At 36.8% G+C, this 21,099-nt stretch overlaps 1 protein-coding gene across 1 annotated transcript in view; it reads left to right on the top strand.

Annotated features, from left to right (window-relative positions):
• The window catches only part of ETNK1 (ethanolamine kinase 1), a 32,899-nt gene extending 14,919 nt beyond the window's left edge, over positions 1 to 17,980 (top strand). Inside the window, exons 4-8 of the mRNA XM_048938725.1 lie at positions 241 to 383; positions 6,266 to 6,349; positions 8,363 to 8,523; positions 9,953 to 10,026; positions 11,234 to 17,980. Coding sequence (XP_048794682.1) covers positions 241 to 383; positions 6,266 to 6,349; positions 8,363 to 8,523; positions 9,953 to 10,026; positions 11,234 to 11,306 — 535 coding nt within the window. The 3' untranslated portion in view covers positions 11,307 to 17,980. The remainder of the gene's footprint in view (positions 1 to 240; positions 384 to 6,265; positions 6,350 to 8,362; positions 8,524 to 9,952; positions 10,027 to 11,233) is intronic.
• Positions 17,981 to 21,099: the final 3,119 nt, after the last annotated feature.

The raw sequence follows: 21,099 nt of genomic DNA, 5'->3' as shown, positions 1-21,099 counted from the left end.
TAGACTACTGTCATGTTTACAATAGATAATCTATAGAATTTCTTGGGGAGGACAAAATAGAATATTGTCGTAATTTGTCTGCAGTAGTGCTAGGGGAAATAGTGCCCCAGTCTGAGAGAACATCTGTTGGATTATTTGAAATAAGAGTGTAGAGGAAAATAATTAAGTTATTTCATTACAGATGCTTGGTATGGAACACACTACTAAAAATTAACTCTCAAACTTCTTACACCTGAAAAGGTTTTTAAGTGAAATTCCAAGTCCTCAAGTTCTTCAGGAAGAGATGGCCTGGATGAAGGAAAGACTGTCAAATTTAGGATCACCAGTGGTACTCTGTCACAATGACCTGTTGTGTAAGAATATTATTTACAACAAGAAACGAGGTAGGTAGTGAGCTAAGCAGTAAGTAGTGGCTTAGTTTGTTTATTCTGTAGTTTCATTTGCTACATCAGTGGTGTCCCTTTTAATGTCGGTAATGTTGGTGAACTCAGTTTGAGCTTTTAAGACTCCATGTAGTGGAGACTATTTTGTTGAATTAGTTGGTTCTCATACGTGTTACTGTGCAGAGAAAAATGTTGCTATTTGGTTTTAATTAATTAATTAGTTTTTCTGTAGCCTGCCTGCATGAGTAGGTTTCAAAGTCTGTGATTGTTTATGATAATTCTATTCCAGTCGTATGAAGGAGAAAAATTATACAAGTATAAAAAATAATCTGAAGACATCTCCTGTAATCTGCGTGGTGGTCTGGTTTGTGATTGTGTTGCTGCAAGGAAAGATCTTCATGACAAAGTATTTTGGTGATACTTAGCACTGCATTCAGTCATAACATCTGTGTTCTGCATGAGGTACTTAGGCATCTTAGATTGCTTTAAATACATACTTCATTCAAACAGCTGAAGGTGTTTAGGTAAAGATTAAATATATTTTTGATTATAAACTAACTCAAAATATTTTTAATAAAGAATGCCTCAAATAGAATCTATAAAGCTTCTGTATAAACTCAGTTTATTTTATTGGTTTGAGGTTCGGTTACTAAATTAATCAATTAAATACTATATTAAAATAAACAGAGAAGGCAAACTTCAAGATGCTAAAATGATGTGGTAAAATTGGTTGCATTTGCACAGCTTTCCTCCCATTTAATATTGCTGAGACCAGCTGAATGCAGTAAATTCATCAGGTTAGATATTCAAGATCCTTCTGAAATAAGGATGACTTGATCTTTTTAGTATCTTCATGTGTTTGCAACAGTTCAGTAACTGTTGGTATTTCGGTCAAAACTGTGTGAAGTAAGTGACCAGGAATCAAAAAATCAGCATGTGATTTTATGCTGGAATTGTGATATAGTACCCAAACCAATATATTGTTCTTGTGTAGGTTTTTTGAGTGCTGAAACTACTTGGGGTTTTAACATTCCTCAATCACCCATTGAGGTAAAAAGTAGTTTTTAGTCACTTTTCATAGCAGAACCATGATTCAATGTGAAATAAATCAGGAATCCCTCTAAAAGGCTCGCTCTCATGGTCAATAGACTTAAAGTTCCTACTTTAAAACAACTGCTATATGCTTTTCTTTTAGTAAACAGAATGGAGGAAAAAACAATGCCAGCAGTGCTTCACTTATGAGCAATCCTACCAGTGTGTGAGTGTTTAGTGTTGGGGACAGGGTGGGGAGGAGTGGGAGGTGTACATTCTAGCACGTTGGCTACAAGCTGGCTGGGGAAAAAAGACTTGGAAATCTGAAATAGGTAGATTGTTACATTTGTTTGAATGTTGCACCTTGTAAGACTTCTGCAATCTAGGCACAGCAGGTACCTTTTTATAGTAACCAAACCTCAATGCCAGCTGTAGTATGTTTACGTCTGTCCTTTGAAAGCTCTTTCTTATTGCATTCTTATTGTAGAGCAAAAGCTTAGTGAAGCTGTTTGCCCATTAATACAATCTTATGGAATGTTGTTTTTAGAAGTGGAGGGAGTCTCAACTATAATTCTACATATGTTTTGCTGGAGTTCTGTTAAGCACTGCAAAACCTTGTGTCGGTATATACAGAACTTCATGAGCACAAAATAGAATCTTCAAAGATGCGCTTCATTAGAAATGGCACCTGGCTGTATGAAGGTAACTAACAGCTGTGATGATGCTGAGACTTTACTAGATTTGCTTTATCATCTAGAGAGACTTGTGTCAGCAACATCTTGGCTTACCCTAAACTGGAACTGAGGAGAAAGACTCAGTGTTCTAGATTAATTACTTAGTTTTTTTCCTTCTCTGTTCATTAAAGATTGAGCAGTGCTGGTAATGTTTATCTAGCTTTTCAGAAGCTGGCACAAAATAACTCACTGGTTTTAACAACACTGTATTTGTTGTGTTTGTAAATGCTTAAGTCATCTACTCAACATGTTTTTGTTTTTAAGCTGCAGGCTGACAACAGATGTTAAACTCTTGTCCAGTGCAGTTAGAATGATAGTAACTTATCCCCGTGCCTCGCTTTTAGACTTGGACTCTGGATTAAATTAATGTTAAATTTTCAGACTTGGAAGAAAAATTATAATTGTCGTGCTGCTTCTGAGAAGAATTAATCTCATGTCCTTACATTTTATTTATGAGACTGGAATAGCATGTTGAATGCTATTTTCATTTGCTGGATTGTAAGTTATCTGATTTGAATTTGCTCATGCTGTGACTGAGAGAATTTGGCCTCTTCTTGCTGCTTTGTTAATGGCCATTCTCAGTTGCTCAGGATATGAAATTAGTAAGTGTTATTTTACATAACTCATAATAATTATCGGTGTGAATTACTCATTGAAGGATACAACTCAGAACTTCTTGTTGCTCTTAATTGCAATTTGTACATCTAGATAATCAAAATATGCTTAATAGCACATTTATAGAGCTCCTGTTCTGATGGTGTTCAATATATATATATTTTTTTTTAACATAAGCTGGGAATATCCAAAATGTGCTCCAAAAGTACTCAAATCTTGCTGTTCAGAAAGACCAAATACCAGTATTCTTTTGTCGATATCTGTGTTCTTTTTGAATGTTTTAAATTCTTCTGCCAGGAAGTTAAGTGTGTAGGTAGATGGCTAGTTTTGTTCTGTTTATTCCCTCTGCCTACCCAATGTTTTCTATGATCTTTGGTAGGAGTCTGTGGGTGCTCAGTGCTTCTGAAGACTGAGGTATGTTTAAGGCTTCTAGTTTTGATCTAAAAAACTATTTTAATTTTGCAAAGATATATTGGGTATTTATAATTAAAATTATTCTGTGGGTGTGTGACCCTATTTTGTATTTTCAGAAAAGGTAGTAGCCTGGATCACTGTCTTTGAAGCTGTCGTGTAGGATGTCAGGGGCTCACCTGATGAGCAGGATAGGAGAGAACTTTCAATATATCATCCTGCTGTAGTAACTACAGCTAGTACTTGCTTGTTAAAGTGTTTACCTCATTAAACCATTGAAAACGAAGGGCAGCTATAGAGAGGTGTCATCACTCTCCTGCCTTTCTGTTCCCTGAGGAGATCAAACAGATGTCCTCTTGATTACCTTTTCTTCTATTTGAAAAGTGAATTCCAGGTGTATAAAACACAACATGGATTCCATTTTGTATCTTTATACAATGTTAGTAGGTGAGATTGTGTTGCCTACTGTAGTAGGCACCCTTTGATGAAAAGGATAGATTGTGCTTGAAAAGCAAATATTCTTCAACACCTTTATTTCTTTTGGCAACAGGAGCTGCTCCAGAGAGATGACAGAGCATAGTTTTAAGTAACGTCTCCTTCAATAAAACACAGATCTGCTCAGACTACTGTATTATTGGTCTCCCTGCTCACATTGATACTAGTGGGATGTACAGTTCACTATGTTTCTTTAAAACCTCGAAGCAAACTGCTTCACTGTAGCGTAACCATACCTTTAGAAGTGGCTTTGCAGTATTAACTGCAGTAAATCTTCAAAGGAAATTCTAATACTGTGGATATTTAAACAATGAGAACGATGCTTCTTCTAAACGAAGGTGGTTAAAACTCCACGCTAGCACAAGTCTGAAAGAGATTAATAAGAATGCAGGATCTTTTTACTTTGGAGTTTTGTGTTACCACATATGAGTTGCCAAACTTTCTTCATCTATTATGGATCACGTGCCATTGTTGCTGCCTTGTGATGATATGCACAGTGCTACATAAGTGCACTGAGCTGATGTTTTCTCGCATCGCTTGTTTTTGTGCCTCCCCATTGGAGAGTGCCTGGTAACAGCATCATCTGTAGCTTGTTAGATTCAATTTCTTATTCCATAAGACTATTATTTATAGTAAAAATTAAATTTTGGCTATAATTAAAAACAAACATAATGGCGCATACAGGTATGTTTCAAGATGAAATTTAGACATTGAAGAAATTTATTTTAAGGTATATCTTATGCTTTACAAGCAGACTTTAACCTGCTGTGTTTTTATCTAATGTGGGGAAAAGCTGAATACATCAGTTTCTGATGATGTTAGGGTGGGGGGCATCAGGAGGTCAGTTGTGTTGCGGAGCATTAACCAAGGTTGGGCGGTACATTTTGACTGGCTTGTAACTTACAGGTGTTTGTTTTTGAAAGAAGTGCTAAAGAACCAATGAGAAGCACAAGCACGTGCAAGTGTATGAATCTGCCAGTCGAGTAGCGGCAGAAGTTGGTCTGTGACACTATCATAAGATCTTGGCTGCATCTGCTGTAAAACTTCTTGTCCCTTCAGACCCTTCAATTTTCCATTGCCAGCAAGATTTTCCTGGGAGGAGCTTGCCACTTTGCATTCTCATGTTGGTTTGTCAGAGCCTAAAAGGTTTAACCTCATAACTTTGGTAAGCAATCCTCTTTTTCTGTGGAAGCAAGGGTAAATCTGACTTGGAGGATTGTGACTAAATGATTTTGTTAGTGTTTTGGGGTTTAACTACTATTATAAGTGCTTAGACAAGAAGATGGATGCATCTGGAAAAGACAGATGTGTTATTGTTTCAAACATGCTAATGATGAACTGCGTAGACAGAAGGAACACTTCTAACAAAGTTGTTCTGTGTTAACTTGCTTGGGCTGTTTGCCTGATAGAGCTATTGTATTTGATATGTGCAATATTCATAAATTCTTAGGAGGCATAGCATTAGACTCTTAATCCTCAGCATAGAAAATATCTAGTAGTTAACTTTTAACGTTATTCTTAATTTGCTTTTTTGGTAGAGATATAATAGCATTAGTATCTATAAGTTTTCTTTAAGTGATGCTAACAAGATTGTTCATTGTAACAAGTATGTTTTTATAAAGTAAATATGCAACTAGTCATTGAAAGAATGAGCGTAGAGAGGCAGACAAGTACAACTGTGAACATTAGCCATTTCACCACAGTGTGGAAAATGTAAGCTTTTACATTTTAAGGTTCCACTGTGAATAGCACACTACTTCCCTTTCTGTTGCTCCCTTTAAATGAAAAAGCTCTAATTTTATGTAGTTATTCAAACTTGTTGATGTCTTTAAAGCTTTCTGTGATGTAGACGTGCTTGAGCAGGTTCAGTACTGTATTACATCTTTGAGTGAAGCACTTTTCCTAGCTTCCCCAAAGATAACTACTGACTAGTAAAAAAGTTAAGTAATTTAGGAACATTTGGGGCTGATACCACTCTGTCAGTTCTTATTTACACAATAGTAGGTAGCTTCATTGTTTTAAGCATTGTCTTACCAGTATCTTGAGAGTAGTTTAAGCCAACTTAAAACAAAAAAGGGGCAACTATTAGAAAAGTCTTGCTTTATAAGTGTGCTTGAAGAAAGCAAGGAATATCAACATACTAAAAGGAAATAGCAACCAGTTGCAACATGTTAGTCTGCCATGGTTGCACACTTGTCTTAGGACTGTAATTTTTTAAGTCGGGGAAAAAGTGATCTGTGATTTCTATGTAAAGCTTAAATTAAGGCTTCTCTACCATATTTCTCATTTTGAAGGTAATTGATGCCCTCGTGTGGTAGAAGTTAAAATTCTGCTAATCAAAGTTTAAAAAAAAAAAAAGAGCATTTTAAGCTCTGATTATTGAAAGAGATCTCTTGAATGAGTATTCAAAGAAGTCTCATACCTTAAAAACAGTATTGCCTTGTAAAATCTGAGTGCACGCAACTGGGTACAAATAAGATAGAAATGTGCTTTTTTTGTTTGTTTGTTTCCCTAAAACTTCAAAGGACACCAAAGGATTAGGGCCATGATTTCATTTGATGTGGACTCTGATGTTGCTGCTCTTGTCTCACATAGGTGATGTGCAGTTCATAGACTATGAGTACTCTGGATACAACTACCTGGCTTATGACATTGGCAATCACTTCAATGAATTTGCAGGTAAAAATTGGATTTATGAGGTGAAGTGGACGCAAAAAAAAACTTTTAGTTGTCATTCTTGTACTGTGTTCTGTTTTTCATTCTATATCTAGATACATGCAAGTAGCTATTAATCTAATGGTCTAAAAATGTGTTAATGTCTCTACTAGCAGGCCGGTTATGTCCTTCCTTTACAGCTCTCAGGTTTTGCAGTTGATCTGTGAAGTGACGCAGAAGATACTCAACACACTGTAATGAAATACCATGATGTATCTGCAACAGCATAAGTAGTTATTTAATACATAGAATATGCTGTGTGATCACAAAGTTAGAAATGGCAGACTTTACGTTTTTTTTCAGTAGTTTTGCATTTCTTTGCTAAGTACTTGCCCTTCGGTTATGTACTAAAATGAGAAGTAGAGGCTAAGAATGTGGTTGGAAAAAGTGTCAGATTTTAGCATTAAGTTATGGATAGATTCATTCATTTGCTACTTGAGTTTCTTCTGATAAATGCCCCTTCCTTTCACTCTGTAAGAGTGAAATAACCTTGTTTATGCAGTGCTACTTTAGAAGATGGAGTGATAGGGAAAACATACACAATTATTAATATAGGTGGAAAGTACAGTGTGGTGAAATTAGGAGCCTTTGGTTATGTACCTGTCATTGCTTTTCAAATCTCAAGTTCAGATAACTTAACCAAGTATACTCTTGACATTTTAAAAATTTAAATATTTAGGAAACAAGTTAAATTCTCCACAAAATATATTTAAAAGCTTTTGATTAATTTCATCTGGAACTTTTAAGAGTCCAAGTATATCTTTAGGGAGGTAGGTGCAGTAAGAAGACTACACACAAGTAATGTTCTTTTGCCACTGACGAGCAGCTGTGTGTCACCTTTCCTATGTTTGATGATCAGACATCGGGAAGAATTTAAGTGCCAGGAGATTGCAGTGGTCATAAAATAGAGCTGAAAGAGAATTAGGTATGAAAATGTCATTGCCATGGACATAGGTGTTAGTAGTGTGTATGGCCACAACCATCTGGCCATAAGTAGTAGTGTAGATCTGTGGCATGTAATCTGCTGAGGTGAAGCTACTTGTCCTGTGCAAGAAAGCTGTTTACTGTAAACTCTTTCCTGATGCACTTGTACAGGAGGTCTGACATTTCCTTAGTGTTTTTCTGTGTGTTATATCTCAAATCTAGAGTTTCCAGAGTAGAGGGGTCCTATTGCATATGCTTTGTACTACTGATTGCAAATGTGCTTTCTCAGGAATAGCATGTTTAGTATCTAGTTTACTGAGCATACGTACTGCTTTAGTCTTCTGGAAGGTGAAACAGAGGAAAGGAGACCAAGAGTGTTTTTCAAAGGAAGAGGTGGTGTGGCTAAGAATGACTTCGAAGCAGGATTAAAAATATTTTTCCACATCTTCTGGGCAGTAATCGACTGTGATCCAAGTCTTGGGACTCCTGGTAGATTGTGTGGCCTGCTGTTTAGAATGTCTAGTATAGACAAATTTGGAGCTGTGTGCTGAAAAGAACAATATGGCAGAAGGGAATAGTTACGGAGATAAGGCTTATAGTTCTATGTATGGGGAGGCAGAGTAGACTGCTCTAAAGGTTTAGTCTTACAGAGATGAGCTGACAGCATGTACATATCTGGATTCAGCTTTGGATAATACTGCATATGAGCTCCTATTTGATGTGCGGGAGGATTTCTGCTTTGCAGTGCAGATTTTTTTTTTAAGATTTGTTAGAGCTAAACTTGTTGCATTTCAAAAGAAATGGAATGTGCATGTGGATGAAAACGCCATAAATCTTTCTGTGTTGAATGCTATGTGATTCTTGTGTGAGAAATTCTTGCCAGCAAGTAACTAATAAAATCGTATCAAAGTAAAAGTAATTATGTCTTTTCACATCAATTTATGTGTTTGTATTTGTGGGGGGAGAGAGGGAGAAGCAGTCGCAGGTACTGTGATTCTAACGGTCTTTTTAGATACTCTAAGATTCAGATCTTTTTTTTTTTCCCTCCCATAGGAGTAAATGAAGTAGACTACAGTCTTTATCCCAACAGAAAATTGCAGGAACAGTGGCTGAGATCTTACCTCGAGGCCTACAAAGAATATAAAGGATTTGGCACAGAAGTCAGTGAAAAAGAAGTTGAAGTTCTATATGTTCAAGTCAATCAATTTGCACTGGTAAATAACAATCTGTGGATATGAATGTTAAATGTTGTATTTTTTCTCTGTGGGCAAATAACTGTCAGTTTCTTAACCTGAGTGCTGTGTTACGTAAAGAAAAACTTCTTAGCTTGTTCTGTGAATGTTTTCACCACTGTGTGTGTTGGCTCCAAGCAAAAGGGGCAGTGAGTGTTCAGAGAAGGTGATGAATTTTTTTAGCAAGTATAGCTACTGGCTGGCAAGTCCCTGTGTTGGCAGGAGCTTATGATGGGTCTATGCTGAACTCCTTGTAAGACAGCAGAAAAACAGGGTAGAACTCCATAAATACGTATAAGTCTTCTGATTTAAAATTTTTTCAAAGATAATTTTTTGTTAGTGTAAAACTAGGATACTTCTGACTTTTCTAACGAGTGATTAGACCTCTCTTTAGAATCTTTCAGTACTACCATAATTCTTTCCTTCCCTTTAGTGTTCTGGAAAGCTGTGTGATTTAAACTGTAGCAAAATGCGTATGCAGTCTTAAGGGTCCCATGGGGTTTTCTGAGGGCTGACTGTGTGAGTCTGTTCCCCTGATCGTCTTCTATATTGTGTGTCATACTATCTCCTGTCTGCTGTCAGTCTGCCTTCTCAGACTTCAGATGTAAAAGCTTCACTTCATTTTGCTTTCTTCTAAAAGTAAAACATGCTAAACTGTTCTTAGGCTAAGGCTAAAATGCCTGTTAGATCTTAATTTAATTTCTCTTTCTGACTAATCCATACACACCAGAAATGCCTTCAATAAAGAGATTATCAAGCTCATGTCCATTGTGTATATTTGTTTGAAAGTTCATTAACAGTCACATCATTCATAATAGTTTCAATCAGAAATTGAGCACAGGCCTCCAGGCTGTCTGGACAATCTGGGCTGGTAAAGCAGTCATGGTTGAAACGGGTTACAAACATGTAAATGGTGAGGAGCTGCTTTTCCGTAGCTACAGATCATGCTTTTGTCCAAGTCAGTAGTGAAAGTGAGTTGTGGTTGTTATAACCTAAGGGCATAATCAAAGGTTCAACTGGAATTCTCTATATACACTAGAGTTGAATATATGTAGGATATTAACAGGAAATTGTTTAATAAGTAACAGTAGTAGCAGTTCTATTTCTATTAACATAATGTATATAATTGCACAACAATTTACTTAATAGATGATGAACTCTCTCACAACTGTGGCATCATTTTTCTTGGGGGAAAAAAACCACAACAAACGTAGTGTCTGGAGGCCAATAAATTTACTCTGCCAGTAGTTTTATAACACATATCAGTCTCTTTGATGAAGACATACTAAGCAAGTTTACAAAGATGGATTTGGAGAGAGTTCTCTTGTAGATGATTCTTTTATTTCAATGTAAAAATGCACTTAAATATGCTGTTATACAGTGCTAATCTTTCCTAATTTTTTGCCATTAGGCTTCCCACTTCTTTTGGGGATTGTGGGCTCTAATTCAAGCCAAATATTCCACCATTGACTTTGATTTTCTAGGGTAAGTATGCTTGCTTCATATAATCATACAGTAATTGAGGTTGGAAGGGAATTTTGGGACCCTCTGGTTAAGTTATCCCAGCTATCATAATCTGTGAGGTTTGAGGTGTCTGATCTGTGTGGTTGTACTGTAACTTCTGAACTGAAAATAAGTGTAGACAGCTTTTATAGTCTTTTTTTCCTTTCTCCTGAAAACTTTCTAAATTAATATATGCCTTTGGGCTAAAATAGTGTAACAAGGCAAGGCTTTTAACTAGAGGAGCAAATGCTTTTAAGGATAAAAGGCTTTTTTTGAAGAGACAAAGACACAGAAGCAGACCAGTCATTGTGCTGTGCTAGTTGTCAGAAGATGTATGTCCCCAACTGTAAGAGTCAGGAAATGGGCCTCTTGTATAAAAAAGTTAGCTTACATCTTATTGCACAGAATATTGATCTTAGAAATTCTGAACATTTGGAAAAGAACCTCTGTAATGCCAACGAACATTAAGTTTTGCCTACTGAAACAATGGCTAATGGTTCTGTTTCACGTAGATGTCTGTGGCTTTTTGTTTTTAAAGTCTTTCATCACAGCAAGCAGTCAAAGATATCTGTCTTTTGTTGGAAACTGGCAGAAATGATAAAATCCATCATTTCACTTTAGCACGAGTCTCTGCTTGAGTGTAGGGTATTTTTTCATTAATGACTAAGCCAGTTTACTAGGCTTAGTTGTGCTGCTGTGTAAATGATGCCAATGTGAATTTCTTGTGTGGCTTTGTACCCAGTTAATTCCAAGGAGAAGTGCTTATAAGTAACCGCTAGATGGCGCAAAAAGCAAGTAAAAGCACAAGTGAGGAGACCCAGCTGTGTTGCGGTTCAGAAAAATAGCATTCTTCCAATGAAGAAGATTTTTTTTTTCCTTTTTTTTGGGTGGAGGGAGGGAACTGTAGCTGTCAGTTGTAGGACATTTTATTAAGAACAGTAAGCATGAAGATGGCACCTCTGATAACACTCAAAGTAGCATTTGTTTTGCAAACTCTAGCAAGCTGGGAGGAGTGGCGGAGTGGTGGTATTGAGGAAGTACCTTAATATGGTTATTCTATTCTTCCTCCTTTGGTAGGTGCTATGGGTTAGTATTTGAAACAAGCCTCTGGGGTAGGTGAACTTCTGAGTAGACCTAGCCTGTTTCTCATTGTCTGCTCTTAACTTCAGATGTTTTTCCCTTTAAATAGGTATGCAATTGTTCGTTTTAACCAATATTTCAAAATGAAGCTGGAGGTCATGATGTTAACTCTCCCAGAGTAAAGAAGAGGAGTAAACTTACCAAGTGGATAGAGAATCCCTGAATCTTTTCTGAACGGATACTGGAAAAAAAGCTAAACATTTGTTGAAGTTCTGTAATGCTCACTTGGTGGTTCTTGCTTTATAAATAATGCCTCTAAACAGTCCTTCAATGTTAAATTTAATATGAAGAGCATACGTACTGCTGTTGATATACAATGGATTAGAAATTTGCTAAATCTGAAAAACTTGTAGAAATGGCAATTTAATCCTTTTTTGTAATTTAACATGTTGTATGTGAAATATTTATTTTAAGTTTAACATGATTCCATTGCTGCTTTCATCAGTTTTTGTAAAAGTTGGGTGCAGATGGTGAAGTTTTTCCAAAGGATTTGTTTAACAACTTGTTTTATTGAGCTGCATTAACTTATATTAGGATCTACACGGTCAGAGGATATCAACCTTTTAGATCTGTACAGTCAAAATATGAGATACTGGTCACAGGTATGTAGTAACTAGGGGAAAAGGTTAGGATGATCTTTTTAAGGTTTTTTTTTTTAATTTTATAAAGAAAAAGGTAGCTTTCCATCTTATGGTACTTATCTTTTGTATAAGAATCAGCCTTCTTGCTCAAGTGATAAATGATGTTTTGACTTTCCTTTCTTTGTGTTAAGCTGTTGAAGCGTGAATGTTCTGTGGCCATCAAATTCTTTTAGACTCCATACCATCACAGTGTTAGATGGGAAGTGTACCATCTCTAACTTCTGTGGGAAAGCTGCTTGCTTATTAAGCGTACTTCTTAAACAAAAGACCACTGTTCAAAATTTGTATTATTTTTTGAAACTTGATTCAAAATTTGAACACTATTCTGGTCTCTGATATGCTTCAGCAGTATCTGACGAAATGGACTATTGAACTGCAAATTAGTGAGCAGAGATCCTGTTGCACTGGGGAGCAAGACACTTAGGTTTACAGTTTGTTATATTGTATATTGTCTTTCCTTCTGCTTTGTCATCATCTAACCTTGGATTCTAGTCTTAAATGCTTGATCCTGTTGTTGCAAATTCTGTGAGTCTGTTTTTCTTCTGTGGCAGCAAATTACGTTTCAAAATCTCCAGTTTGAAGGATAACATGAAGAAGTATGACTTGAACAATGGGACTTTGATAGTCACACACAGCTTTTTAAAGCTATTATACCAAGAATGGCCTGGATTGCAAAATGTGAATTGAAAAGAAAATGTTTACTGAAGAAAACCATATGTAAGCTTAAGTGGAAAAGAGGCTTTAAAACTCTTTTAGAAGAGATGGGGAGAAACAACAAAAATAAAACCAACAAGGCAATTTGGAGTTGGGCAGGCATATACTCAGCTCTTGGGTATACTCTGAAAAACTTTGCACTTTGGTCACTTAAGTGCCCACATGTACAAAGTCTGTGTGTGCATATACACATGCAGTCACAAACTTAGCTGAAGAGTAAATATTATGGGGAGAAGCTCCAGCAAAGATATTTATTCTGACTTGCTTTGTGACATACTGTTGTGTGTGTGTGTATATATACATATAAATAACATATACATACATGTGTGCTTTAAAGCTTTTTTGATTCTTTTAAGACAAAGAAGGTTGATGTGAATGAAGAATTTTCACCTTGAACAACCATTTTGAATGGCATTTTTTTTTTTTTTTTTTTAATAAAAGCAAGGGTTGGGTTTTTCCCTCTTGTTTATATTCATCTCTGAAACTTTTCTTTTTTGTTGTTTTTTAATTATTTAGTCAAAACCTTAACTGTAATGCATTGGTAAAACTGGGCTTTGTTTTTTTTCTGTAACTTGAAGTTGGATAACCCTTTTTGTTAGCATTTGCTAGCTGGAGGCTAATATACTGGACAAACTATCTTGGTAGTTAAATAGAAATGAATAGCTAAAATTGACATTTATATTTTCTTTTGTAGCGGATATAGAGGATGTTGCTAGAGCTCATGAAAGCACTGAAGATTCTCATTTTCTGTAGTTTCCCCTGTAGGCATGATTGACATATATTGAGTAATAGCCTGCTGTCTTTGTAGTCCCTTCAAGTATGGCATGATCTCTTTGGAAGTAAGGTTGATAAAGATTTTAGAACTTGATTTTTTTGTTTATTTTCTTCAAATGGTGTCTTTGTTTCTGGCAATGTTGCTTTGTTTTTAAAAATGTGTAAGAGGCTGTGAAATTCAGTTGGTCTTGGGAAATCCAGCACTTGACAGATCCTGTCTAACTTTCCCAACAGCTTGCAACCCACATTCCCTTTTCAAGTACCAGTTCTATTTAAGTTTGAAATCAGTGTAACTTTTTTTCAGTAGTGTTTTGTTTATATAGTTCAAGTAGCAATAACTGTAGAAGTGGAAACTTAGAAACTTGCTTCTGCAGAACCAAAGCTCTTTGTGGACGCAGCTCAATCTCATTCTTATGGAGTTAATTTCCACTGAATCTCCCATAAAAGCACTTTCAAGCAGATAGTAAATACTGCAAGCTTTTTCTGAGCCATTTTGAAGAAGCACAAGGATTATCACAGGTTGTAGTGGTCAACTTTGCAGTACTGATAGAGGCTTTCATTTTGCATGTTGAAGTTCATTTTACACACTTTAATACTGCTTTGCATCAGCTTTCTTTCAAGACAAGTACAGAATAAAACAATTCCTGATACAAGGTTCGGAGAAAATACTGTAAACTTTTCCAAAATGAAATGCCAGTTACCTTGATTTTTGTACCACATCACATTTAGCCAGTAGCACTCAGATATTCTCATTTGCAACAGAATATCTACAGATGTATTAAGTTTGAAGCGGTAGTTTTTTCAATAGCATTGCAAATATTGAGGTAGCTCGAAACTGTGAATACAGGACATTCTGAATGTAAGTTAGGTACTAAAGCACCAAACTAGAGAATGTGTACTTGTTCTGATTAGTTTCTCTCAGTCTCTTAATAGCAACGTTAAGATATTTGAAGGAGGGCAAAAAAGACTGAGCTCTAGAAGCATCCTGTAGTAGTTTTGACTGTGACTTGCCAAGAAGATACTCTGTTGCCTTTATGTTAAGCTAAGGGCATAAATGCCAAAATTAATAATTCTTACTGTAGTTAAACCTGTAATGTAAATATAAAGAGGATTATTAATAATGGCATTCTTGCATAAATAGCATCAAGTCAATAGACCATAGTGGCCTGGTTGCTTTTGTAAAGCAGAATAGTGTGAATTTTTTTCTTCTCATTTCTGCAGTCAGATCTGGCTAATCAGTGCTTAATTTTTTAAGTCGTTTAAGCATTACAGATTTCTGAGTAGCTGATCTGTTCTTACATAATTTTAAATTCGTTTATACGTCTTGATTTGCATTTTGGAATTACCAAATTCGTATTAACCAGATCTGACTGTGTATGTATATAAAACAGTGTAAATAACCATTTGTAAATTAGTGTGAATTGTACTGTACCTTGCTTTTATGGACTTGTGTATTGCATTGTATTCTCTCCTATTTTGTAGAAATTTTGATGTAAAGAAGAAATCTAACTCTGTGTGCTGACTTCTTTTGTTAAATTTATCTGTAACAAAGCATAGTAGTTACGTTCAGGTATCCATTTATAGCCTTGGACACCCTGTGTCTTTTTTCCCTGCTACCTTTTTTAACATCTTGCTCTTGGGAATGATTCTGGGGGAAAAAAAAGTAATTCATACAATGCTAAGATGAAGAGAAAGTCTGTTCTGATAGGGCAAATGATATATCTGAGGTACCTGTAAGTACCTGCGGTATAGGGAAGGCTGTTAAAATTAAAAAAAAATTCCTATACATTCTTGAATGCTGGTGACTTCTAAACCATAAGCATGTTGAAGTACTCTTAAGTGTGCGCTCCCGTGTGACAGCAATTGAGTTAGTTGTGATAGAAGTCTCCGAATTTAAATGTTTTTGGTGGATATAGACTTAAAATAGGATTAGTTGCTAACTTGTAAATGCTTATAATGACCCCCTCAACCTCAGATCACTCAAGTGGTTCTACCAGTCACTTTCGTTCGCACTAGAATTAGTTTGCTTAGACTATCTGAGACTTAGACGAGGAGGTATTTTTCCTGTGTGCACTGCTCTCCCTCTGCAACCTCCAAACCCTAATTCATTAGGGGAAACATGATTATAAAAGCTTCCTTTCCATACTTAATCCATATTTTTTTGACTGAAATTCTGTTCTGATTTATTAGTATATGACTCCTCATCAGAATTATTTTGTATGAAGTCCCTTGCTAAAGAGGCCTTTGACCTTGGAAGTGAACCATGGGCAGTTGTTGTCCCCAAATGGCCAACTGTATTTCATTACTGTTGCCTTTCAATACCAATCTTGAACTGCATGATGTCCTACAAGCTTGTCCGTAGTGTGTTTTTACTGGAAAACACGGGTGTGTGAATCTTGTTGTCCATCTGACGAATTGATCTTGATACAGTTGTCACATGTTGTCAGCTCTACCTGCACTGGATGAAAAATACACATGCTTATCAGCGTTGATAGTAAAGTTACTGAGGATCCTGGGAAGTGAGCTGGTCATAGAAGTGTCAAGAGATGGGTTGGGCTCAATAGATACAGGTAAAAGGAAATCCAAATGGAAATGAGAACTTCAACTTTCAACATAGCAAGTTACTGAATACGCCTATTGCATGGTGTAAGGACAAGAGCAAATGGTTAAAGCTTGTTTCCAAGTTTAAAATTTATTTTAAACCATTTGCTAGCTAGAAAAGGCTTACACAATTATTAACTCCTGCCAAAAGGAATCTTAAGGTAACTGCTTTTCTAATTATAACTTTGCTCTCTAGCCCACTGTAATATGATTTCTTGCTCAGGGTAGTTCTCCCTGTAGCTAGTAGAAGAGGTTGACCTCATCCTATCTGTTTTGTTTTGGGTTAGCTACCTGTTCTTCACAGATACTGTTTTTTCTTTTTGTATTTTTAAATGTGTTCGCAGATGCATGTGAACATGTAGACTTCATGCTGAATGTTTTCATTAGATTTAAGAGAGATGAAAAGCTGTGACCTTTGGTCTTGCACAGTATAGATCTTCTGTTAGCCAGCCACATAACTTAAGGGAACTCTTGGCAGTGAGAAGCCACACAAATTTAGGTGGGGTATGTCAGAAGAAAGCAACGTTTGTGGCCTTTAGACCTCTGGAATGGAAAGGAAAATGTGCAAATTGTTTGCATGTGCCAGTTGTGTGGAGGTGCTTAAATGATGTGGTGAGATGCTGGCTGATTTTATTTTTTTTTAAGTGACTTTTCTAAGTGATTTATCTGTACAGTTTTAAGTTGCTGTACCTAGAAACCAGCCAAATTAGGGGGGCAGAGAGGGAGGAGACATTCTAAAAAAGTACCTATATGTTACAATATAGTTAATTTGCAACCCTTCAGGTGCATGTTGGGCCTTTTCATTTATTTGACAATGTAGATAATGTTGTGCACCAGGTGGTTCAGTAAGGTTTTATTATCCTTGATAAATGTCAGAAAACTGACTGAATGTGGGCTGGGCCTGAAGTCAGAGTATATGTAGTCTGACCTTAGAACAAGTGGCCAGGCTTTACCAGATTAACCCCCTTCTGATTCATAATTTTACACTGTTTGCTTCTGTAGCCTTCTGAAAAATTTTGAGCATTTGTCTTGGATTCCCTGTTGAGTAGAATTTTAATTAACAGCCCCCCAAAATACGTGATGCTTATGGACCTTAGGAAATCCTGGTGCCGGTTAAGTCATGTGAACATTTAGAAAGCACATTACTTGAAAATGTAGCGAGCGTTAAAAATAAATGGTGAAATTACTTCAGGTACTGCACCAGCCTTATGTTCTGTGATGTTGCAACTGCATGTTTTTTCATGATGTAGTATTTTTTTCCCACATAGTAGAGATTCATGCAAAATACAAGATGAAGGAGACCACAGAAGAGAAGCATTGAAAACTGTTACATGCAGTCCTGTAAAATGCAGAATAGATTGGGGAAAAAAGTTTCCTAGCTTTTGGTGGTAGTAACTGTCAACTGTTATACAAAAATAATTAAAAAAAAAGAGTAGGTGTCGAGTCTTAAGTGTGTGACAGACTTTTTTTTTTATTTTTATTTTTTTAAATAGGTAGAAACATTCTTAACATTTTGTATCTCGAGTACAATCTGTGGTAGTCAGTAATGCTGCTTTGTACACAAGTGCTTTGAATAGTCTCAGCACCAAGAATGTATCCAATCCTTCATATAACTTAGATTCTTTAGTTCTGTCTCAAGCGTCTTAATCCAGCTGTCTACAACCCTTTAATTACTTGCAGAAACAGGGCCATAGCATAGTAGGGATATATTCCTCTTTGTGTCTCTTTTTATTTAAAAAAAAAAACAAAACAAAAACAATATTTGCCAGTGTTCTTTTAAACATGAGTCCATTTATGTGCTGTGAATAAGTTAAATTTAAGAAGCAACCTTTATCTTCTGGCACTGTCATCCCCCCAAATGTCCCCATGACCCTTTTTGTATGTTGTGGAGTTTAGGTGCATCACTTATCCATTGGAGTGAACTGTATTTCTTTTGAACTAAATGTTATTGAAGCTCTATTATAAGGCCTTCTACCACTGATTAAATGAAGTAATGTACCTTCAAAAGAGATTTATATTGTGTAAATAATTTCAAACTGCAACAATAAAGTTTGTTTCTAACTGCAGTATTAGCGTGTATTGTGGTGACTTTACTTTCCCCAGATTTATAGAACTGTGGAATACTTAAAGAGTTGTTGTAGGCTTTTGACTTGTGTTAAAATGCATACCTCTATCTGGGATTAATGACCTATCTGAAAGTGCAATGCTTTGAGCTAGTGCTCTGCTTGCACAATGTTGACTCTTAAAATTTTTGCATATTGAATAGCCTAGGTCATTAGCTATTAAAATTTTCACATCTGGGAGGCAGGACTTTATTGAACATGGCTGTCAGTAGGGATCACTACTGAAGAATTGGGGGAAGAAGTCCATCCTGCCGTCAAGTTCTACTCGTGCACAGTAAGGGCTGTGCTAACTGCTTTGTTTTACAGGCTCTGCCTCCAGTGCTAGGGGCATAATGTTAGGCAGTTGCTTGGGGAATGTATAATGAGTATTAGTAAAATTCTGCTGCCTTCGTTTTATTTGTGCAACTGTAAAGACAGTGATTTCACCAAAGCAGAAACTATTTGGGCTTGAGTACAAAGACAGGCTGAGGGAGCTGGGCTTGTTCAGCCTGGAGAAAAGAAGGCTGCGGGGTAACCTAATTGCAGCCTTTCTGTATCTAAAGGGAGCCTATAAAGAGGAGGGGAATCTATCCTTTGAAAGGGTTGATAACAGCAGGACAAGGGGAAATGGTTTGAAGTTGAGGGAGGGGAGATTTATGTTGGATGTCAGGGGGAAGTTCTTTACAGAGAGAGTGGTGAGGTGCTGGAACAGGCTGTCCAGAGAGGTTGTGGATGCCCCGTCCTGGAGGAGTTCAAGGCCAGGTTGGATGGAGCAGGGGGGTTAAATGAGGAGGTTGGTGGCCCTGTATGCGGCAGGGGGGTTAGAGATTCATGATCCTTGAGATCCCTTCCAACTCGGGCCATTCTGTGATTCTGTGAGCAGCCTTAAGCAATTGACCACTGTGAATTTATTGAGGGAAACACTGAATCAGAGTTTGTATCTGTAATGGATCTTCCTTCTCACTGAAAATTTCTTTCCTACATACACTAAATAGAAAATTTTAGTTTTCTTAGGTCTAGTGGGCTTGATTAAAGAGTTACCAGTCATTGTGTATGTTGGAAGGTATGGATAGAACAAGCAAGTCCTGTTGAGTGCAAAAGAAAATGTATCATTGGGCTTGAGAGAAACCATTAACCCTGCTTTGTAGGATACTTGAGATCCATGCATCTTGGTTTAAGTAGATTTTTTTTTAAAATGTAATAATTCCTTCTTAATTTGGAAGACCTCTGCCTTTTAAACTTACTGGTTGTTTTCCATTAGTGCAGTGGTCACACAGTAATGTTCTGTATGCACAGTAATTGTGGCCTGAGTCTCTAAAACTTTGAAGCATTGCTGTCACTGACCTAAATCTGTGTCTTACTAGCACTAGGCTTTTTGTCAAGGCACTGTTTCTGTTACAGGATGGGTAAGACCAAAGTTGCTTTTCAGTTTAATGGAAAACATTCAGTGACAAGAGATCTAGGGTTACTCATCCATGCAGAATTGCTGCCTGGAACAAGGAGATGATGTTTCTCTGGAGTCTCTGTCTTGGCTTTACAGAAAATGCTGAGCAAGCTCATACTTGAGCTAGAAGTTGTCACTGGGGAGTAATACAGAGTTTTTTGAAGGCCAGTCTAGAAATCAAGATCTTGAGTAGAGCATTTTCCTCAAGGTTTGTAACAAACTGCAAACGCATGATAGGGAAAACAGTGGTGTATGTACTGAACTTCAATACAGTATGTATTGAAATGTCAGCTGTGTAAAATGTGCACCTGTGGAAAACAAAGGTTGGCTTTAATTTTTAAGTTTCTATCAGATTTATTAAATAGAAGCCTTTACTCCCACTAGCACAGCAGAGTCAAGTTGCACAGGAGTGTGTTGGAATCCTCTATGCATGTCAACATGTGTGTCCTAACGACAGCCTCATTTTACAACCCGCCCTTTCTACTGACAGCTTTTCTCTCTTTAAGTTTCACAATGTGCTTTTACTGCTGACAAGTAAGGACTGAAACATTTCTTTCATCGGGAACTAGCTTTGAAATGGCAAGTGTGACCTTTGGCTTGTATACTCTTGGAAGTCTTGCTTAAGCTGCTAACCATAACTTGTTTTCTTCCCATCCCCTGTTCATGTTCCCTGCAATTAGGCTGCAGTTCATCCTTATCTTAATTTCTTGCAGTGCTATTTAGAATAATGCTACTTCTCAGTATTTCAAAGTTTTAGGAATATGAATAGAGCAGTTACTTCAAAGGCCAAAGGTGGTGTCTCCTTCAAGTGACTTCATGACTAACTGGGCAAGTCAGATGCACAGCTTTTTCTTCATTGCAGTTATTTTCTGTTGACACCTTTTTTTGTGTCATGTGGAACAGAACAGGAGGACAGACTCCAGCACTTACCCGCAGGTGGCAATGAAGCTGCAGGCTGTGTCTCATTGTTCAAGAAGCATTTCAAGACAGTTTATTTCTGTAGTATAGCATGCCATACATTGAGTTAAATGGGAAAAGGGTGTTCTTTTATCTCTCGATGAGTTGCAGCCAAGATCTGTAATTGCCTTGCTCTTAATGTTGCATAACTGTTAGCAAGACTCAAGCCAAGCATTAATGAATTTCATCAGAACTTCATTTTTTAATGAGCATCATTAATCGTTAGTCATGCGTGCTGCAACCTACACTTCTCTAAAGTGGGGATTTGCCAATCGTCTTGCACTATAAAAACAGCAGCATATTTTCCCCAGATTTTATCAGTAAAATAACAGCATGAAAAGACTGGAGCTAGGGAGACAAAAAAGCGCCTCCTTTATTTGAACTTTTAAATACTTGAGATGCTCTCTGAAAGTTAGTCTGCAATTTCTGCTTGTGAGCAGCTGCTGCTGCCCAGCTTTCTTCTCTACAGGCTTTGATAATACCGTGAGAGCTGGTAGGGATCTTATGTACCAAACTTAAGAGATACACCTACCATGGATTCTTAAGATGGATTCACTGGGCTTCCTCTAGCTCTTGTTACAAACTCCCATACGTTTTTTAAGGCAAACCTTTTCAGCTTTGGAAAAATGACAGCTAGTGATCCACTGTCCAGTATTTATTCCTTCAGGTTGTGCCTAAAAAC

The sequence above is a fragment of the Lagopus muta genome, chromosome 1, assembly GCF_023343835.1.
Source record: "Lagopus muta isolate bLagMut1 chromosome 1, bLagMut1 primary, whole genome shotgun sequence".
NCBI lineage: Eukaryota > Metazoa > Chordata > Aves > Galliformes > Phasianidae > Lagopus > Lagopus muta.
The sequence above is the reverse complement of the archived record's forward strand: the minus strand, read 5'-3'. Positions and strand labels throughout refer to the sequence as shown.